General features: G+C 37.7%; 1 protein-coding gene across 1 annotated transcript; it reads right to left on the bottom strand.

Moving 5' to 3' along the window:
* Positions 1-2,048: 2,048 nt before the first annotated feature.
* On the bottom strand, positions 2,049-15,735 carry LOC146326535 (plastin-3-like). Its single transcript, XM_084718828.1, has 16 exons — positions 15,655-15,735; positions 11,006-11,074; positions 9,684-9,835; positions 9,279-9,408; positions 9,071-9,203; positions 8,803-8,884; positions 8,379-8,544; positions 8,019-8,158; positions 6,932-7,027; positions 5,923-6,109; positions 5,722-5,800; positions 5,489-5,606; positions 4,399-4,532; positions 3,799-3,922; positions 3,511-3,635; positions 2,049-2,396 (listed from the first exon to the last, which is right to left on the bottom strand). The coding sequence occupies exons 2-16, from the start codon at positions 11,064-11,066 to the stop codon at positions 2,264-2,266; spliced, it is 1,860 nt and encodes a 619-aa protein (XP_084574954.1). The 5' UTR covers positions 11,067-11,074; positions 15,655-15,735; the 3' UTR covers positions 2,049-2,263.
* Between the last annotated feature and the right edge of the window lie 2,737 nt (positions 15,736-18,472).

Consider the following 18,472-nt stretch of genomic DNA (forward strand, 5'->3'; position numbering starts at 1 on the left):
TTTGTTCCATTTAGGTCAAACAGTGTCAGGGTGCCAGTATTGTGCGTGTTGCTACACTAAATGGAATGGGACGTTAATAAGTATAATTTCATATTGTTTCATAACAATATGGCTGCCAGGAAAAATGTCTGTGGACACCAAAAACCACCCAGCTGACAAATTTCTAAGTCCTGCCTGTTTTTGCTCAAGGTGTTCCCATAAAAGTTGAGCAAACTTGGCTCCTCAGCCAACTTTTTTCCCCCTTTTTTTTTTCCTGTAATAGCAACATATAGGGTCACATCAAAAGTTAGCTAATGTTAACAAAATTCTCACTAATTAGCTAGCAAATGTTAGCAAAACACTAGCTATATTGTGGCTTGCTGTTATGTGTTGGACATCATTAAATTTTTCAAGACCATTTATATGTATTTATTTTAAATGAGGCAGACAGAAATACATAGAACAGCGAAAAATAAAATAAAACAGAATACTCAAATAAAATTCTTAATTGGCAAATTTTATTCTTTTTTTATTTTTCTAAACGTTTTTCCAATTAATTAATTCAGTTTCAAGCAAATTCTAGTCCTTTCATTGATTTTCAATTAATTACTGACCAAATCTTTATCCCAGTGGCACACTCAAGATTTTATATGGGACATAAAAATAACAGACAAGCGACAGAAAACAGAATTCAAACAATATGTGGAAAAATGCTTTTATTTAACATTATTAATCTGATTGTACACACTTTTTTCATTTTGGAAGTATTGCCATCATGTAAAGCAATAATTTTGAAAACATTCCAAAGAGCTGATAAAGACAAACAGCTGACTGGAAAATGTTTTACTGGGAAACACCGGGGTAAAAGAGGGAAAACAACGGTGGAAAGTTAACACCAGCAGCTACAAAACTGGATAACTTACCCACATATTAAACTGCAGCATTAAGACTAATTCTAGTAATATTTTCACTAATACAGGACAAGAAATTGGATGTTTTTTTGTTTGTTTTTTTTAACAACAGTACAGTGTTTCTGAATGAATCATCTCCAGACAACATTTAGGAGTCTGGAACATTTTCAGGTGCAAATAAATGACATTTTAAGGGATTCTTATGCAATATTGAGGTATCTTAAACCCCAGATCTGTGGTTTCGTAATGGATACATTAATGGATTGTAATATATTGAACGATTATAATGGGCTTTCTGCATAAATTAAGGTTTTTTAAGGTAATACATTAAAAAATATCTAAAATTGTTCAATATAAAAGGTACACATGTATTACATCCATTAATCTATCCCCTTAAAATCCCATTAAAAGTACCTTTATGGGTAAGTTAAACAAACAAATTAAGGTATTTAGTTTCTAGTGTGAAGACATAAACTGCCTATGATCTAGCGCAGCTTTGGTCATATATAAAAAAAGGCCAAACGGTATTCAGTAAAGAATATTATATTATGGCTTAGGTACAATAAATGCTCACGCTGTGAATTGGCTGGCACATTGGAAGATACAGCAGAACTTAGTCGGTATATCATGAGGCAGTGACACATGGGAAACTCTGAGGTGATGCAGGTGGGAAAATGTGAAGTATGTCACTGGTGAAAAAAAAAAAGCAGGAATGCAGAGGTAAGATTCTTATTAGAGATTTAATACAAACTGAAATGTTAAAAGGAAAAACTAAAAAAAAATCACCACCTTGATGTTGATGTTGATGTAAAGCCCGCTCATTATCTTCACACGTCTCCCATGTATCACAGCCTTTACTTTTATAAGCTTTCCCCTCATCAGGGTCACAGGCAGTCTATCCCAGCATGCACCGGGCAGACCCTGGACTCATTGCCAGTCTAGACAAACCCATTCACACTTGCATTCATATCCGTGGGCAGTATCTAAAGTTTTTGACATGACACTGCTGGTCACTCAACCACCGTGGCGACCCAATGCAAAACTGAGATTCAGAAAATGACCCACAACCAAATATTTTCATCGTGTAGTTGTTACAGAAGTCTCACTTCACTGCAAACTGTGTGAGGCTAAAGGAGATCACGAGTGTTTGCGTCATGTTATGTTAATTTATTTTTCTAACAGTCGAATGCAGAGGAGATGAATAAAGTGACGCTTCTATTAATGCTAACGCTGAACAAACTTAAAGAACAAAACAATACAGTTATGTTCATTCTCTTCATGTCTCATCCAATCAAAAAGAAGATGACAGTCAGTGTGTGTGTGTGTGTGTGTGTACGCGCGTGTGTGTGTGTATCAGTGTGTGCATGTCTCCTTTAGGCCCTCTTCATGCCTCTCCCCATCAGGCAGGCGAAGATGGTCATCACCATTTTTTGGTTGACCTCCACTAAGTCCTCAGGCAGGGCGTAGACTTTCGCTCCGATCTTCCTCGACATGGAAATGGCGTACCTGGTGCGGGAAATTGTCACCGTTAGGATCACTATAGCAACATATCAGATCTGTGAAGACTGTGCATTTTTCACTGACTTGTATTTATATTTATGTCAAAATCACAAATTTGCAATATATGGAAGCCAAGAATGGCCATGCTTGCAATTCATGTTTTTTAGAGATGTTATCTATAAATCAAAAGTTAATTATTTAATTGTCTTTCAGATAACAAAGTTTGTGATTATTTTGAGATTATTTTGTTAACTTAAGAAAACAAGCTTGGTTGTCTTGATATTAGGGCTGCAACAAACAATTATTATCTTATTCGATTAATCGATTATTTTCTCGATTAATCCACTAATAGTTGTTTGATCTCTAAAATGTCAGAAAATGGTGGAAAATCTGTTTTTCCCAAAGCACAGGATGACGTCCTCAAATTTCTTGTTTTGTTCACAACCCAAAGATATTGAGTTTAATGTCATAAAGGAGTAAAGAAACCAGAAAATATTCACATTTAAGAAGCTGGAATCAGCAAATTTAGACTTTTTTTTTTCATTAAAAATTATGGATTAATCAATTATTAAAATAGTTGCCGATTAATTTAATAGTTGATTAATCATTACAGCTCTGTTTGGGATAACAAGATAATCAGACTGTTCACAAGCAAACAAAAAAAGTGTTCCCTCTTATATTTTTATCAGAGGGAGAGAAATATCCCAGCTGCAACATCATCGGTGAGTGCACTTCAGTGATTGTTTTCTTTTCTTTAAATTATCTTGTTTTCGCAAGAATTTGGCCTTTTCTTTAGATGACTTAACCCATTATCATGAGAAAACAAGCTTTATTATCTTAAGATAACAAAATAATTAACTCATGATGTCAAGAAACAGCATTCAAAATATTGACTTGCAAGTGCGGCCGTTCTCCGTTTCCATAGAAATGTGACAGTTTGAACAGCAGAAATTGTTTTGCATACACATAAATTATATTTTGTAGAGATACTGTTATCATTCAAAGACCAATTTAATTTGAGCAAACAAGCACATTAATTTTGCTCAATAAATTCATTTCTGTGTTTGCTATTATATGCAAATATATATGCAAATTCAGAGAAGAGCAGGAAGGTGATTACTTGGCGTTGTCCAGTTTGTCTTCGTCTGACAGACTTCCTGTTTTCACCAGCTCAAAGTTCACACTCTGTGGCTGAATGGCATCAATCAGGTCCAGAACTGGAATACTGGTACCGATCGCTTTGTCCTGAACAGAAAGATACACACATTACACTTATACTCATACTTATGTATGCAACATAACATAAAATAATTCCATAACTGACCTTCTTTGCCATTAAAATGCATACTTTCTCTTACAGCGACACACACGGGATGATTAATAAAATGAAAACTAAACTGAAACTCACCTTGAAGCTTTTGATAGATGAACTCTTGCCAGCCTCAGACAAAGTCTTGTTGACCCATGAAATGATCAAATCATCTCCTGCAACTTCTCCTTCCCCGAGGTATTCCAGGACATTTAATGTGTACCTGCATGTAGATTATAAGAACAAATGTATGAATATCGACAATTAAATCGCATCATATTCTAGATACAGCATGGAGCTTGGGGTAATATCAGTGTGTTAGATGGTTAGAGAGATTATTTAAAGGTGCAGTAGAATTAATTAATTACTATATAACTGAAACTAATAACTGATGCCATGTGAGAGAGAAAAGAGAAAGAGTAATATTTTGCTATATGGGTGTGCTTATTATCTCTAAGTGATTTTAGGTCTGCCTGTCATTCCTTCCACTATGTGACAAGTTTTAACTGTGTGCTGACAGAACAGCGCCCTCTCCCTGTCCTGGTCTGTAGCAACTCAAAACATCCTGAAGGTCTGAAGGTCCAAAGATGCTGTAGTTCTTATCAGAGGTGTCGCTGGTTGTTTATGGCAAATTTCTTAACATCTCAGAACGACAATAAAAAAAAAAATTCCCTGTTAAGTTTACAAAGTGTCAGTCACCTCCTCATCAGCTGCCACACCAGGGCCAGTGTCAGAGTTGGATTTCCATCGAAGAGATCCTGTCCACCAATTCCCACCAGGGAGAAACCAGCTTTATTCTTACCCAGCTCCACAGCGTAGTTACAGTTTTCAATCTGTCATAAACACACACACACACACACACACACACACACACACACACACACACACACACACACACACAAAGTTAGTATATTTTAAGGTTGTTCAGAATGAGATGAGAGATATACAGGTTATTCATGTTTCTATAAACTGTTTTTGTTTATATACCAAAGACATCAAAACTATGAAATATGGAATTATATAGTGAGCAAAAAATGTGAAAACAAGGAAAAATAAATTTGGATTCTTAAAAAGCACAATTGTCTTTTAATAATATTGTTAAATAAAAATGTGTGATTGCAAGACACTATGCAAGAGTCTTTTTGGGATTTTTTTTTTTTTTGTCGACCCATGATCTTCTCATATGCATCTGTTGATCCACAAGTGTGCAAACATTTAAGTTGCCTTCTGCTTTGATGACAGCACTGCACACTGTTGGTATAATCTGAGCAGCTTCTTATAAAAATAAAGAAAAAACCTTGACTGAGAAAACTTGATGAGTCCATATGAATGCCCCCTCTTGTGGTATTTACAACCTCTGATGTGGAAATCTTCTGAAACCTCAGAGTTCCCAAGTCGGCTGCCTTTTTGAGGCTTTTTTGGGCGCCCTGGTAGCTCATTTCTTGGAGCGTGTGCTTCATGTACAGAGGCTGAGTCCTCAGCAGCAGACATGAGTTTGAGTTTGTTCATGAGTTTGCTGTCCTCCCACTCTCTCCCCCATTTCCTGTCTATCAAGAGTTGTCCTATAAAATAAAGGCTAAAAATCCTGAAAAATAATGTTTTAAAAAATAAGAAATGGTGGCCATGGTAGTTATTTTTTCAGTAGATGGTAAGTAATATATTGGAAATTTAGTCATATAGAGTTTTATTTTGTAATTTTATAATATTTCTGAGGAAAACATTGATACTCCAAATGATTGCATGTTTGTATTATCCCTCACATTTCCTACAGTATGTACTGCGCATTTACCTTTTTTAAATGCCCTCCTCCTCCCTTGAATGGAGGGAGGTTGACTCTGTTGTCCCAGTCCACTGGCACCTTAATCTTTTCATAAAGCTGGAGAATCACCATGGCATCCATGAGATCGCTGCATGAACACAAATATACAAACATGCACGTAATGAAACAGTGAATCGTTTATCAGTGTGGCAACAAACAAACAATATAAATGACAACTACAGGAAGCAAGAGATACTACTGACCCATAGATATGGTGAACGTGTGGACTGACTCCAAGAGAGTTCATCCAGTTCCTGAAAGTTCTCTCCTCTCTGGTCTCACCTTGATAGAGACAATGAGACAGAAAGACAGGTCACCCTGACAGACACAGGACTACGCAGCCAGGGTTTTACCAGACATTTGTCAAAGTATTTGTGAGGGACTGATTATTCATCCACTCTTACTCTCCAGATTCCATTCTTGGTTCTCTGGTTTGGTGAGAGCCGGGTGTTTGTTGAACAGCGTGGCTACGAAGGCCATGTTGAGCTTTGCGTTTCCACTCACGACATCAGTAGCAGTTACAAACTGTCGGCAGCCGAGGCGGTCGGCCTGTACGAGCATACACTCTGCTCTCTTTGTAAGATCCTTCTCCTGGTGGCACACAGAGACACACATACAGAATTACACTGTGTTGGGAAAACCAAGATCCTTAAAGCACCCCACACACTAATTTACATTGCAAAACATGTGTGACTACAGATCTGGATCCAAAATTGTAGGGGCAGAGATCAAAACCTACAGAAAATCCAATTCTATATTTAAAATATCCAAACACTATATAGGCATGTGACTGGCTGACTTTCACAAGGATGTTAATGAAATGAAAAGACTACATGATGATAAAATAATGATATACGTAGAAGTAATTACTCTGTAATATTAGAATTACCAAGCTATCACATTTGATGCTATTTTGCAGGCACAGTGTACAACCTGTACCCGTCATATGAAAAATACTAGAGGGAGAAAGAGAGGAGAGATCTGAACTCTGTTGAGGTAAAAAGACAGACTTTCTCTGTTGTTATTCAGAGTCAGGATGATATCATGATCTTAATATACTCCTACAGGATACAGCAAGAAACAGGAAGTCTGCCCCTGATAGCCAAAAGGAAATCATCAACTGAGTTTAGACTGGATGGCAAATCCACCAGTGCACAGTTGTGCCAGTGTGTGTGTGTATGTGAGACTTTAAAACTTTTAACTAATTCTCAGTGTGGTCACCTGTGGATCCAGTGAGGTCTAAATTACTGATTTGAGTGGTAATATCCAATTAAAAGTATATTACAACTCTAAATAAATAGAATATAAAAAGTTAACAACATGGAAGAGAGACAACTGTTAGTAAGTACATTACACTCAGTAGTATTCAGTTAAAACACTGCATATGCAATAATTGTTATTTTGTCAGCTTACATAAACACCAGTCATGTCAACATCAACCCGTGGAACGTCCTCTTTGCTGCCGTCTGGAGCAATCTGCTCAAGCAGATGGAAGTAAGCCTTGGAGTCCTGCACAGAAACAGATAGACATATCAGTTTTCCTCCTAAGTGACCGCTTTAATTACTACATGACAGAACATTTGGACCAGAAAATACGACAATTAAGAGAGTCATGTTTTACAAGACTTCCCATATTTTATTTTATTTCCCAATGATCCACTCAGAACATTTTTTAAAAAAAAACAAATTCAACAACAAAGCAATCTTTCTCCTTTTTCACTTAGAACAGGCTGTTTCAGGTACTGTTGCAGTTGTGTTTGAGTGAAAGTGAAAAGGTCAAAATATGGCATTTTGCCTTTACGTGTCACGATAAAGCCCAGCGGCAGAGTTTCTAGTGTCCTTGCCAGTTTCATGGGTGCATTTAAAAAAATGCAGATATTTTGGTGTGACTTTCAGATTTTTGGGGTCAACGTCCGTTTTCGGTTTTAGGTGGATTACATTAATAAACTACTTGAGTACTCTTATGTTCACTATGTTCACGCTCCTCCCTGTGTGGAGCGGCTGAGCAGAGCTGAGCAGAGGAGGGAAACTAGTGTGGCCTTAAATGAAACGGAGTAAAGGCTCTCACACTGAGCTCAAATGAAATGAGTGCACACACATTAGATAAAAAAATTAAATTAAACCTTTTCTTTCTATCAAGGGGGCAGGGGTTCCCATTGGATGGAGCAGCAATGACCGTGAAAATTCTGCATTTAGTGAAATATGTTGAAATACCAACCACACCACAAGTGTCAGATTTATTCTCTTGTGGGTTAATTTCACAAGCAATGTGTTGTGGTTTTTGTGGGAGTCAAACTATCACACCAAGGATCCCAATATATAACTTTTTCATAATAAATAGTTCATTAGATATACTGAATATAGGTAGATGGCAGCTCCCTAACCTAAATAATTACAGAACTAAGCTGTCTGAAATAGGTAAGACCCTGTAAGACTTTAACAGTGAAAATATTGTTTCAGTGGTTATAGAGTAAAAGGTTTTAACATCACATTTCTTTACCTTAATATCTCCAGAAAAGTTTGATATGGACATGCCAACTTTCTTTAAATGGAAATTGGCCCAGCGCAGCAGCAGCTCCTCAGGACTGAGTTTCATCAACTCTTCCAGGCTCTCTCCTTCCTCCAGCAACGCTGCTATAGCTGTACACAGAAACACAAGCATGACTCGACTTTGTGTGGGTGAAGTGATGATGGTTAATAAAACCAAATATGTTTGTATGAGAGAGGTTGTCTGCATGTGTTACAATTCTTTGTTCATGATCTGATAAGTGTTATACTTTCATGCGATGTTTGGCCGTGTGGGTATATTTAGTTATATATCTACAGACAGGTCTGACTGTGTGTGTGTGTGCACACATACCTTCATTGCGGCTCAGCTCTATATCAGCAAACAGTCCTATCTTGATAATCTGCCAGAGGAGTCCCAGCACCAGGTGAGGTTTTCCCTCCTTCAGATCTTGAGCTCCGATGTTGACGACTTGGCAGCCGATGGCCGAGGCTGAATTTAGAGCCAAGTTCAGATTCTCCTTTTGTTGGGAAAAGTTGACACACAAAGTCAGGAGGTGATAACAGCGACCAAAATAAAGATCAGATTGATGCAATATAATGTACATATATGTATGATCAGTGATGTTTTGGATAGGAAAGTGATACTACTTCAAATAGAAGCTGTTTATTGATTGTTAAATGACTTTCACTGATGTGTATTTCTTTAAAAGAAATCCATATTTATAACTTGTAATATAAAAAAATGACATATACAATAGATTAAGCAAAGATCTAACCTGTGTGGTGAAAGCTGTAAGTTTCTTTTTATTGATGGTTCGCTCATCAATGGTGTCAGGAACAGAGAGGTTGATGAGTTTACTGCAAAAACACAAAGGAGAAACACATGACCTGATACGATGCCTAAAAACAGACTGAAAACTAGTTAAAGTTAATAAATTAGGAGCAATAGAATTTAAAGTAAAATGTTATGAATATTTTAGTACACAAGGTCACATAGTGAGTGATCAATATGCTGTATAACGTATGACTTATTTTAATATTTACCAAAGCACGATGCCGTCTGCCACCGCTTTAAACAGCGCTTCAGTGTTGGGGTTGATGGGCAGGACGTGTTGACAGTCTGGATCCTTCTCCAGAGAAGAGTTGATGTAGTTGGCGAAGGCGAAGCGCTCCTGCTCTGAAATACAGACGAGTCAAGTGTCAATTACCGTCTGTTCCTCAGTGATTAGACAAATTATGTAGCTTTACTTACCAGAGATTGAATGTTGAGTTCCTTCACTCGAGATCTCGCTGGTTCCCCCGATGGCTACGATGCCTTCTTTCTTGTTGAGCGCCTTCCGGAAACCCTGGGCCATTTTGTCATCTTTTAAATCCCCGTAAATCTGAGCGTGCACAAAAACACACAGCAAGGCTAAGAGTCAGTCAAAGTATGATTACATTTGTTAAGATACTGATAAATATCTATGGTCAGTTCATTAGTTAGCCTTTTTCACAGATAGTCAGCCACTCACCTCAGACTGTACATTAACAATCTATTTATTTTAATATAATTTAGTCAGTTAGTCCACCAATTATTTAGTTGGATATCAGTCAACCATCATTTATTCACCCAATAACAGTTAGTTAGTTAGTTGGTTGGTTAGTTAGTGTTACCTACAGCCGTGAACTCTTCGAGGTTGATGTGGCTGTCGTTGTCTTTGTCCAGCTTCTGAAGGAGCTCTCTGATCTTGTATCCAGGCAAAGAACAACGCACTTCATGGAAGAGATTAGTGAGTTCAGAGGCACAGATGTATCCATTGCCATCCACATCTTGAGGAGCAGGGTGGAAGTGGGAGGGAGGGAAAACAGCAAAGTTTAGCAATATTTTATTTGGATTGTAGCTCCTCTCTGTTTTCTGACTGACACAACATTATCAGGATTCAGTCACTATCTTCATGGCAAGTTTTACATTAGTTAAACACAGGAGTGTGGTAGGACTACATTCAACATTTGCCTCTCTGCTTGTCAAATTTACATGTGTTTATATTTGCTTACAATAGCGAAATAAGTACTTACAGCTAAAATCACACACACAAAAGTCAGTTTACTGACTGCTCAGTTAGCGAGAAATACTACTTAGTTGTGAAAACGGTTGTATAATGTCATGGGTCTAAACCCTAGATTTGCAGTTCCTTCATATTTTGAGGCAGCTGGTAGGTGTGAGAAGTTTACCTTCAGGCCTGTCTGTCAGAGAGCCGCTGTTTGTGTCTCATGTGAAATCCTAAGTCAGTGTTAACTTATTATTTTAACACAAACCAAGACCTTTTTCTAAACCTAACCAAGTAGTGTTGTTGCCTTAAACCAACCAAATTTGCAACTGACAAAAATAAACATGAAAATGCTATGTCAACTAAGTCTAAAATAAATAATGAGTCAACTTTGACTTTTGGTTTCATTTGGGAAACCCAGATCTCCTAAGTAAAAGGCTTGTGTTTCACTCCGTCATCTAGAGGAGCTTTGTCAAGTCTAAGAAATAACACTGGGGTTGTCAGCGGGGCTATCTCAACTTGGGCTCTGACACTTTAACTCAAAGTTTGCATTACAAATTAAAAAAAAAAACAAAAAAAAAACGAAGAGACAGTTAGCTTAGCTTAGCATAAAGACTGGAACTGGGAGAAGCAGCTAGTTGGGCTTGGTCTAAAGGTAACAAAGTCTGCTGACCAGCACCTCCAAATCTCTAATTAAAACTCACAAACACATTATATCTCGCTTGTTTAAACTGTACAACATCGAAAGTATAAAGTGTAATTTTGCAGGTTTATGGGCAGTTAAGTGGATTTTTTTTAACCCAAGAAAAACATCTGTGTGTCAGATGAAACACACCCTGTATAAGAACATGTGTCTGTCAGCTGCTGTTCCTCACTTCAAACATGATTGACTAATATATCATTTCTGATAGGTGTCAGAAACATCCGCAGACACACACACAGCTGTACTCACCCACTTTCTGGAAGCCCTCCCTGATCTCCTCCATCTCCTCAGCGCTGACCTGTGACGACATATTGACACCTATACAATAGAACATAAGAAAAAGCTGCATTCAGGGACAGTGATACAATGTCAGCAATGTAAAACAATATCTCTTTAGCTGTGGGAAATACAAATGAAGTGATGAACTCTTTATAATATTATGCACATAATAAGAAATGATTCGTTTCTAAACATATACCATTTTAAAATATTGATACTTTACCATGAAATGATCTATATTAAATGAAACCATAGTTGAGATGATTGGTAGCGTGTTTGCTAGAATTATTAGTTAGTTAGTGCTTCTAAAATACATAAGTCAGAATTTCTTGTAAATGGTCTGCTGAAGGTTTTATCTTTGTCTGTGTAGATTAACCTCAGTCATCGAGACAAAATGGTTTGATGTTATGAGCTTCTTTGTCGTCATGCTGGTTGTTAAGCTACACTGCTGCTTTCCATAATCCTATAACATTTGCTGCTTTGCATGCTGAGGAAAAGCATCTGCCTGAAATATCAGTGCATTGAAGGTGACTCTGTGCAACCTCAGCTGACCGGCAGCCACTGTGGCCACGTGTGACAGTAACTGGATTACTAAAAATGCTCAAACTTAGTAACAGTAACAGCAAAAAAAAGTCAGAGAAAGTTGGCTATATTTGATGACTTTAGCCACCATAATCTACTGGTCAAATCAAACCAAGTAAGCCTGATTGTACTGAGAAAATACAGCATTTTAATGTTAATGACTAGGAGGAAGAACCAGACTTTTAGCTCTCCTTTCAATTGTCACATAGTCTCACTTTAATAAATCTTTTCATCTAAGTCCAACTGATAATTTCTTGAGTATCTGCCAGCAGAGGGAAGCTGGGCATATTGACTCATATTCATAGCATGAGCGTCTTAGAACACTAACAGACACTGGTTTGTTAAATAGGATGGCTCAAGGCTCTATCAGCCTGGTCTATGAGATACGATAGCGTGGTGTGTTCATCATTCCTCTGTTAATGTTCAGCCTGGAGCCACACTGCAGCTCTCAAACAGCACAGCTCTATTAACTCAGCCAGGAAAACAGATAGTAGCTCAATCTATTATACAGAGAGCCATTTAACATTAGTTAGCCTTATGTGATGGAGAGTAAAAGGTGTGAATTATAGCTTAAAGCTCATGTAGATAACTATTTATATTACAGTGACTATGTATAGATATTTAATATATCTCTCTACAACAAAGACAGATATGATAAAAATAAAACAAATAATGACTGTCCGACTTACTGACAATGAAAGTGTAAAGAGACAGATGGTAGTCTGGAATACACTGAACACTCTGATAATAAATTTTTAAAAAATTCTTTATTCAATCATCGATAACCTGCACATTTTGATTCAACCTAGCCTTCAAGAAGGCGTCAAGCCCTGACACTTTTATTGTCTCTAAGTTGGGCAGTCAGTGCTTGTTTTATTTTTGTCTAATTATTGGCCACATCCTTGAAGATCTCATTTCTTTTTTTTATTCTTTTGCTTTGCCAATACTACTATTTTGACCCTGTGCAGCACTCTCTATCAAAGTTATATAGACAACACCCAAACAAGCTTACGTCTGTTTAAATGTACAAAGTGCCATGGATGTGGATCACTACATTTCTATCCTGACTGACAGGTTGCCATGGTAGCAACTTGTCAGTCACAAGGTAGCCCTGCCCTAAAGCGTACTCTGCTTTAAAATTGGACCATAATTTACAGAATGAACATCCTGCTGTGTAGTAGAAGAAGAGGAGAGAGCTGAAACAAGTGATTGAGTCCATAAACTCATTAGGAAGCTGTTTACTGAGGCAATAAATCAAGTAGGAAGCAAGGTTATTTTCTTAGAGACTTCTATACTGTCAGACTTTGTGCAACCAGAGCAGTCACCCCCTGATGGCTATTAGAAATAATGTAGGTTTAAGGCACTTTTGCATTGATGAACTGATGAATCTTTTAGCATGCAGATCTCTTCAGTAACAGACAAACAGATCCCATTAGATCTTAGGTAGGCTAGGATGATGCTTTCAGTCACAAAAAGCAGAGCTGTGTTGTAGCTTGGTAGCTTAATGTATCACACAATGTGTCAGATAATGTTATAGAAAGCACTGGCCTAAATATACAGCCCCAGTAATATGAGATAGTTAGATTAGCCTGTATATGAGTTTATATGATTTAGTCTGAGAGAGAGCTTTCTGCTGCAGAGAGCAGAACCCTGCTGGCCAAGACAAGACCATATGGCAACTTGATGTATTACATCCACAGACAATCAATACAAGCCTAAGAAGCCAAAGCTATTCCGATCCGATATGATGAGAAATACAGCTCAAACTTCAGTCATCCACCTGTGACGTTGAAATGACTTGATCAAACTAAAAAGACTTTGGCTAGGAGTCAGCTCTTAGCCACTTAAAGGACCAGTGTGAAGGCTGCAAGCTCTCACGTCACTATCTCCTTGCAAGCTTGTAGGAGAACCAATGGTGGCCATGAAACTTGGGCCAAATGCAAAAGATTATCCAACAACAAGAGAACACGGTGGACTCCGTGGAAGAAGTTCTGCACCCTCTGTAGATATTATATTAGAATTTCTTCCATATTCTGCCAATAAATCTGTGTAAATCTTATACGCAGGATCTTTAAATTGATTCAGTTTTTACCTGTTTCCACATCACAGTTCACTCCATTACAATCAGGTTTCATCTCAAGGTGTCTTTGAAAATGTTTCACACGTGCCATGATCATATTACAGCTTCGGTACATAAACAAATGGGCCATGGTCAGGGACCAACATGCAAACATAGTGGTTGCATGGCCTGCAAGACACGCACAAACACACAGATACTGGCAGGCAATCACAGGGCCACCAGTGTCTCCAAAAAACACTATAGAAACAAACAGTTTGTTTGACTTTCACGAGAAAATAACACCAGTGGTCAGATGATGGTGTGGTCAGTTATCTATTCCCAAGGCTATTTGAATAATGAATGGAGATGTATTCTTCTTAATGCAAAACAGACCTGTACACAACACAAACAGTAAAAAGCATTAAACAAATGCATTAAGTTCAAGCCATGTTTGTAATATTTAAGACATAATCCTGTTGTATTGGTGTTTTTGCATATATCATTATAACTTCTAAAATTCCTTCAGTGTGAAATAACATTGTTACAGAAAACATATTTTTCCTGCCACCAGATGTCACTACTGCAGGAGGAACAGACCTTCATATTGAGGGATTTTGAGGTTTGTCCTTGCTTTGTTTTCTGAGCAGGTTTCTTAAAGGAGAGGTAGATTAGATTGATTAATTTAATATTGTTCATAAAATCACAGAAATGTGTGATTAAGTAACAAGACATGATCATACTAATACTAATAATACTAATTAAAAAAAACATCAATCAGTCATCAAGGGACCACCCATTATTTTTATTGTTTATTAATCTTATTTTCTTGATTAATCAAATCCAGTGTCGATCTTTGTTGGTCAAAGTCCTAGATGATGTCCTAAAGTGTTTTTTTCCACAACGCAGTGACATTCAGTTTGCTGTCACAGAGCAGTAAAGAAACCAGGAAATATTCACATTTAAGAAGCTGGAATCTGAAAACTTGGACGCTTATCGTAAAATTAGCCTGCAATTAATTTAATAGTCGACAACTAATCAGTTAATTGATTAATCATTGCACGTCTACAGTCATCCATCACACCAAGTCTGGTTCAAGTCCAATAATTCCTGGTTGATCTAACAGTGACTCAATTACACTGCATTGTCTGGATGGTATTTGTCCTCCACATTAGGATTCTGAGGATCCATTCATCCAGTGATGCACATGACTGAAGGAGTGTCTTTATAACCTACAGGAGTCCTGGACCCTCACACACACACACCCACACACACACACACACACACACACACAAATGACGATGCAGTTCGTGTCATTCAAACTGAAACATGACTGCTGCTGCTGCTGCTGCACTGTCTGTCAGTCACACTCCACAATTATTCAGTATTATAAAAGCAACCTTCAGCTGGATGTATTTAGAAACAACCGTAAAACGTGTTATTAAACCTGAGGTTTGCCAGGCAGTATTTTATTTCACGGGCTGCATGCACTGTTTTGACACAACAAACCTCATTTTTAAACTTTTAAAGGGTTCATTAGCTAGCTAACATTAGCCTGCATGTGGTTGTACATAATAAATCAGCTAGCATACTGCAAATCAAAAGGTCAAATGGTACTCATAACATAATGAGATATGTTTAGAAATTTGTTAAAAATCACATTTGTACATGTGACTAATATAAAATAAATGTAACTGATTGATTTAATTTCTTGTAGGAAGAAATCTGAATTTCCAAACTAGCATTTGACTGCATGCCTTATGCTACATGAGCCACTGTAATACTGTGCAATTTTAGCTACTGTTGGTATATTTTTTCTTTAACATATCCTGAGAAAAGCTGTGAAATATATTTCTAGCTGAATGGAAGAACACCAGCTGTGCCGCAGTGACTTATAAATCCTGTTTTCTGCTCCACATTAACACAACACGACCCCCTGCTCATCCGGGAGAAAACGCCCTAAAACGCTCCTTCCTCTTACCTGAAGTCCGCTGGTGCAATTCAGTAAAAACCACCCGGGGGAAATGAATCCCAGTGTCGGCCTCTCACCGCTCCTCTGTCCCGTTTTCTTCGGCTGACACCGCCCGGTGAGGAGAACCGCTCCGCCCCTCCGCGCCACCCCCTTCCCGAACCAACCCTCCTCCGCCCTCAGCAGTCTGCCGTTATGTCTGAGCGCTTAGCAAGAACAGCATCAACATTTCTGCAGGAAATTAACATTTAATATTGTTGTATTGACGTAGGGGGAAAAATAGCTTATGTTTGTCAAGATTTTCAAAAATATATTCATTAAGAAAACAACAACAAAAAAATAGAATCAGCTCTAAAATTGCTCACTTTATAGCAAATTATTATGCTGATGCTAAGTGATTAAACCTTTTTTTTTCACAGCAGACATTTTGACATGAAATAGCAGAGTAAGCTCAGGTGTTACCAGTGATACTAATCAAGGTCCAGTTCCATTCAGGTCAATCAGAGTCAGGGTGCTGCTACTGTGCATGTTGGCTCACTGGAAAAGCTTTGCTACACTAAATGGAACAGGACCTTTTTTGGTAACACCTGTGTTTACCCTGCTATACCTATTTCATATCAATATGTCTACTGTGGAAAGGTCTACACCAATGCAAAAATAATAATGAATATATATACTTTGGCTTGCTAGGTTAATAAGCCAGATACTTAGGTGTATAATTATTGTATTGGTTAAAACATGCACTGTTGGAAGGAGGATTAATGGTTCTTAAACATGTAAAGTTATGAATGTAATACAGTATTTGAAAATTGATATAATGAAAAATAACAATTTACATGGTTAATACAAAGTATATATTGTTTAAAGGTCCAGTGCGTTATATTTACAGGAATTAATAAGCAGACAATGGAATATATTATTCATAAGCATGCCTTTCATTAGTGGATAATCACCTGAGAATAAAAAATGTTGTGTTTTTGTTACCTTAGAATGAGCCCTTTATATTAGAGGGTGCAGGTACTCCTCCACAGAGGCTGCAATGTTTCTACAGTTGCCCAGAAAAGACAAACCAAGGACTGGCTCTAGAGAGGGCCTTTTATGTTTTTCATGAGATTTGCAGTCATCAGATGTTCTCCAACATGTTCGGAAGCAGAGGTTGAGGCGAGGTGTTTGCAGTCTGGGGATAATATGCCACTAAATCCTACAGAAGGGTTCAGATATGTTTTCAAATTTATTGATGTCAACAGTTTGAACTATTATAATAATTACCACTTGCAGATATGAATGTTTTACAGAACAGTATTAGGGCCATGGTAAAAATGAGAGGAGAGGGATTTCTTTTTATTTTTTATTATTAAGAATAAAGTTAAAATGTTGAGGATAAAGTCAAACTTTCAGGCATAAGAAAAAAAAAAATTTTATTTGTTTTGTATTTTGAGAATAAAGTCCAGATGTTTTAGATTCACAAGATCACACAAGAATCCATCTGGCCAGGTTTCAGGTTATCCACTTGTGTCTGGACCAAAAGTGGCGTGACAACTGCATGATGCGTTGATCTTATTGGCTGATATCGTACTGTGTTTCATGTGCTAGACATATGGTTCATCCAATCGCTTGCAATTGTTTTTTGTAAGTGCCTGCCCTTTTCCAAGGAGTTTCTAAGGATGACTTCCCAGATGGTTCTGTGCAACAAACCATCTGGCGTGTAAGGTTACCAGATGTTGAGAATAAAGCTGAAATGGTAAGAACAGAGTTTAAAAATCATTTTGACTTCATTCTGGGAAAGGTATTTCAACTTTTTTTTCGCTCTCCTCTGTTTTTTCCCCTTACAACTGGCTCTAAGTCTCTTTCGTAACATTCCTCAAGTATTGAGGAAAAATACATTTTGCTTTTACGCTCACAAACTATATGCCTTTAAAAGAAATAAAAGAAAGCTAACACTCACTGTAACTGAGATGACACCAATCTAAAGGGATGACACCCAGAAGGAGGTCAAAAAATCCTTCGCTACTGTTTAGTTTTTTTGTTTTGTTCTTTGCAATGTTGCAAAAACATTAGCAACACTTTGAGCAATGTCTCATTCAGTTCAGTGTTTCATTGTCCCTCAGACAGCCTCACCCATCCATAGCATAATTAACTTTATTGGTAAATCCTATTTGACTCACATCTGCAGATAATCCTGTAGAAGTCAATCTCAGATCTGGAACACATCTGCTGACACACTGTAGAGTCATACGTGCCACTGTAGTGATGACCAGCTCAGATGCAACATAATCATGTATTTCTTATACATTTTACACAAAAAAGCCCATCTTTACAGTGAGCAGTTGAACACATCATGTCAGTCTAAGATTTAAAAATGTATTAAGACGAGGCCAGGTTAGTTAGATTGTGTTCTAATAGTAATCAGCAGCAGATTAGTGATTATTCACTCTGCAAACATGCTTTATCAGTGTGTGTAACAGCTTTGTGGCGGGGTGCTGCTACCAGTCTCTACATGCAGGAATTCCTCCTCCCTCCCTCCTCTCTCTCTCATTCCTACTCTTCTCATACCTTTCCTTCCTATCCCTCCGCCTTCTCGCCCCTCTCCTCTCATGTCTTTCTCTGTGTCTGGGGTGATGTGCTGAATCTTGTCAGAGCAAAAATTCCTCCTCTGTGGCAGAAACCCAGGACCATCCTTCCAGAAGGCCTTGACTTTTTTGTTTGACACCCTTCTTTTTTTTTGCCTGGAGAAAACCGTCATAGTCAGCGCACAAACTTTCTCACAGTGGTCCGGTTGTTTTAACTTGCCACACCGCTTCATCGCTGACATTGAAACGTTAGTCATCCT

The sequence above is a fragment of the Lutjanus erythropterus genome, chromosome 5, assembly GCF_056507025.1.
Source record: "Lutjanus erythropterus isolate fLutEry1 chromosome 5, fLutEry1.hap2, whole genome shotgun sequence".
Lineage (NCBI taxonomy): Eukaryota > Metazoa > Chordata > Actinopteri > Lutjaniformes > Lutjanidae > Lutjanus > Lutjanus erythropterus.

Bases quoted from the DNA above. Each gene is read 5' to 3' on its own strand.
- LOC146326535 (XM_084718828.1), bottom strand. From the start codon at position 11,066: ATGTCGTCACAGGTCAGCGCTGAGGAGATGGAGGAGATCAGGGAGGGC. The intron at 9,409-9,683 runs GTAGGTAACACT...GTGCACGCTCAG, and splicing joins ACCTCGAAGAGTTCACGGCT to ATTTACGGGGATTTAAAAGA. The intron at 2,397-3,510 runs GTAATCACCTTC...TTCCCGCACCAG, and splicing joins GACAAACTGGACAACGCCAA to GTACGCCATTTCCATGTCGA.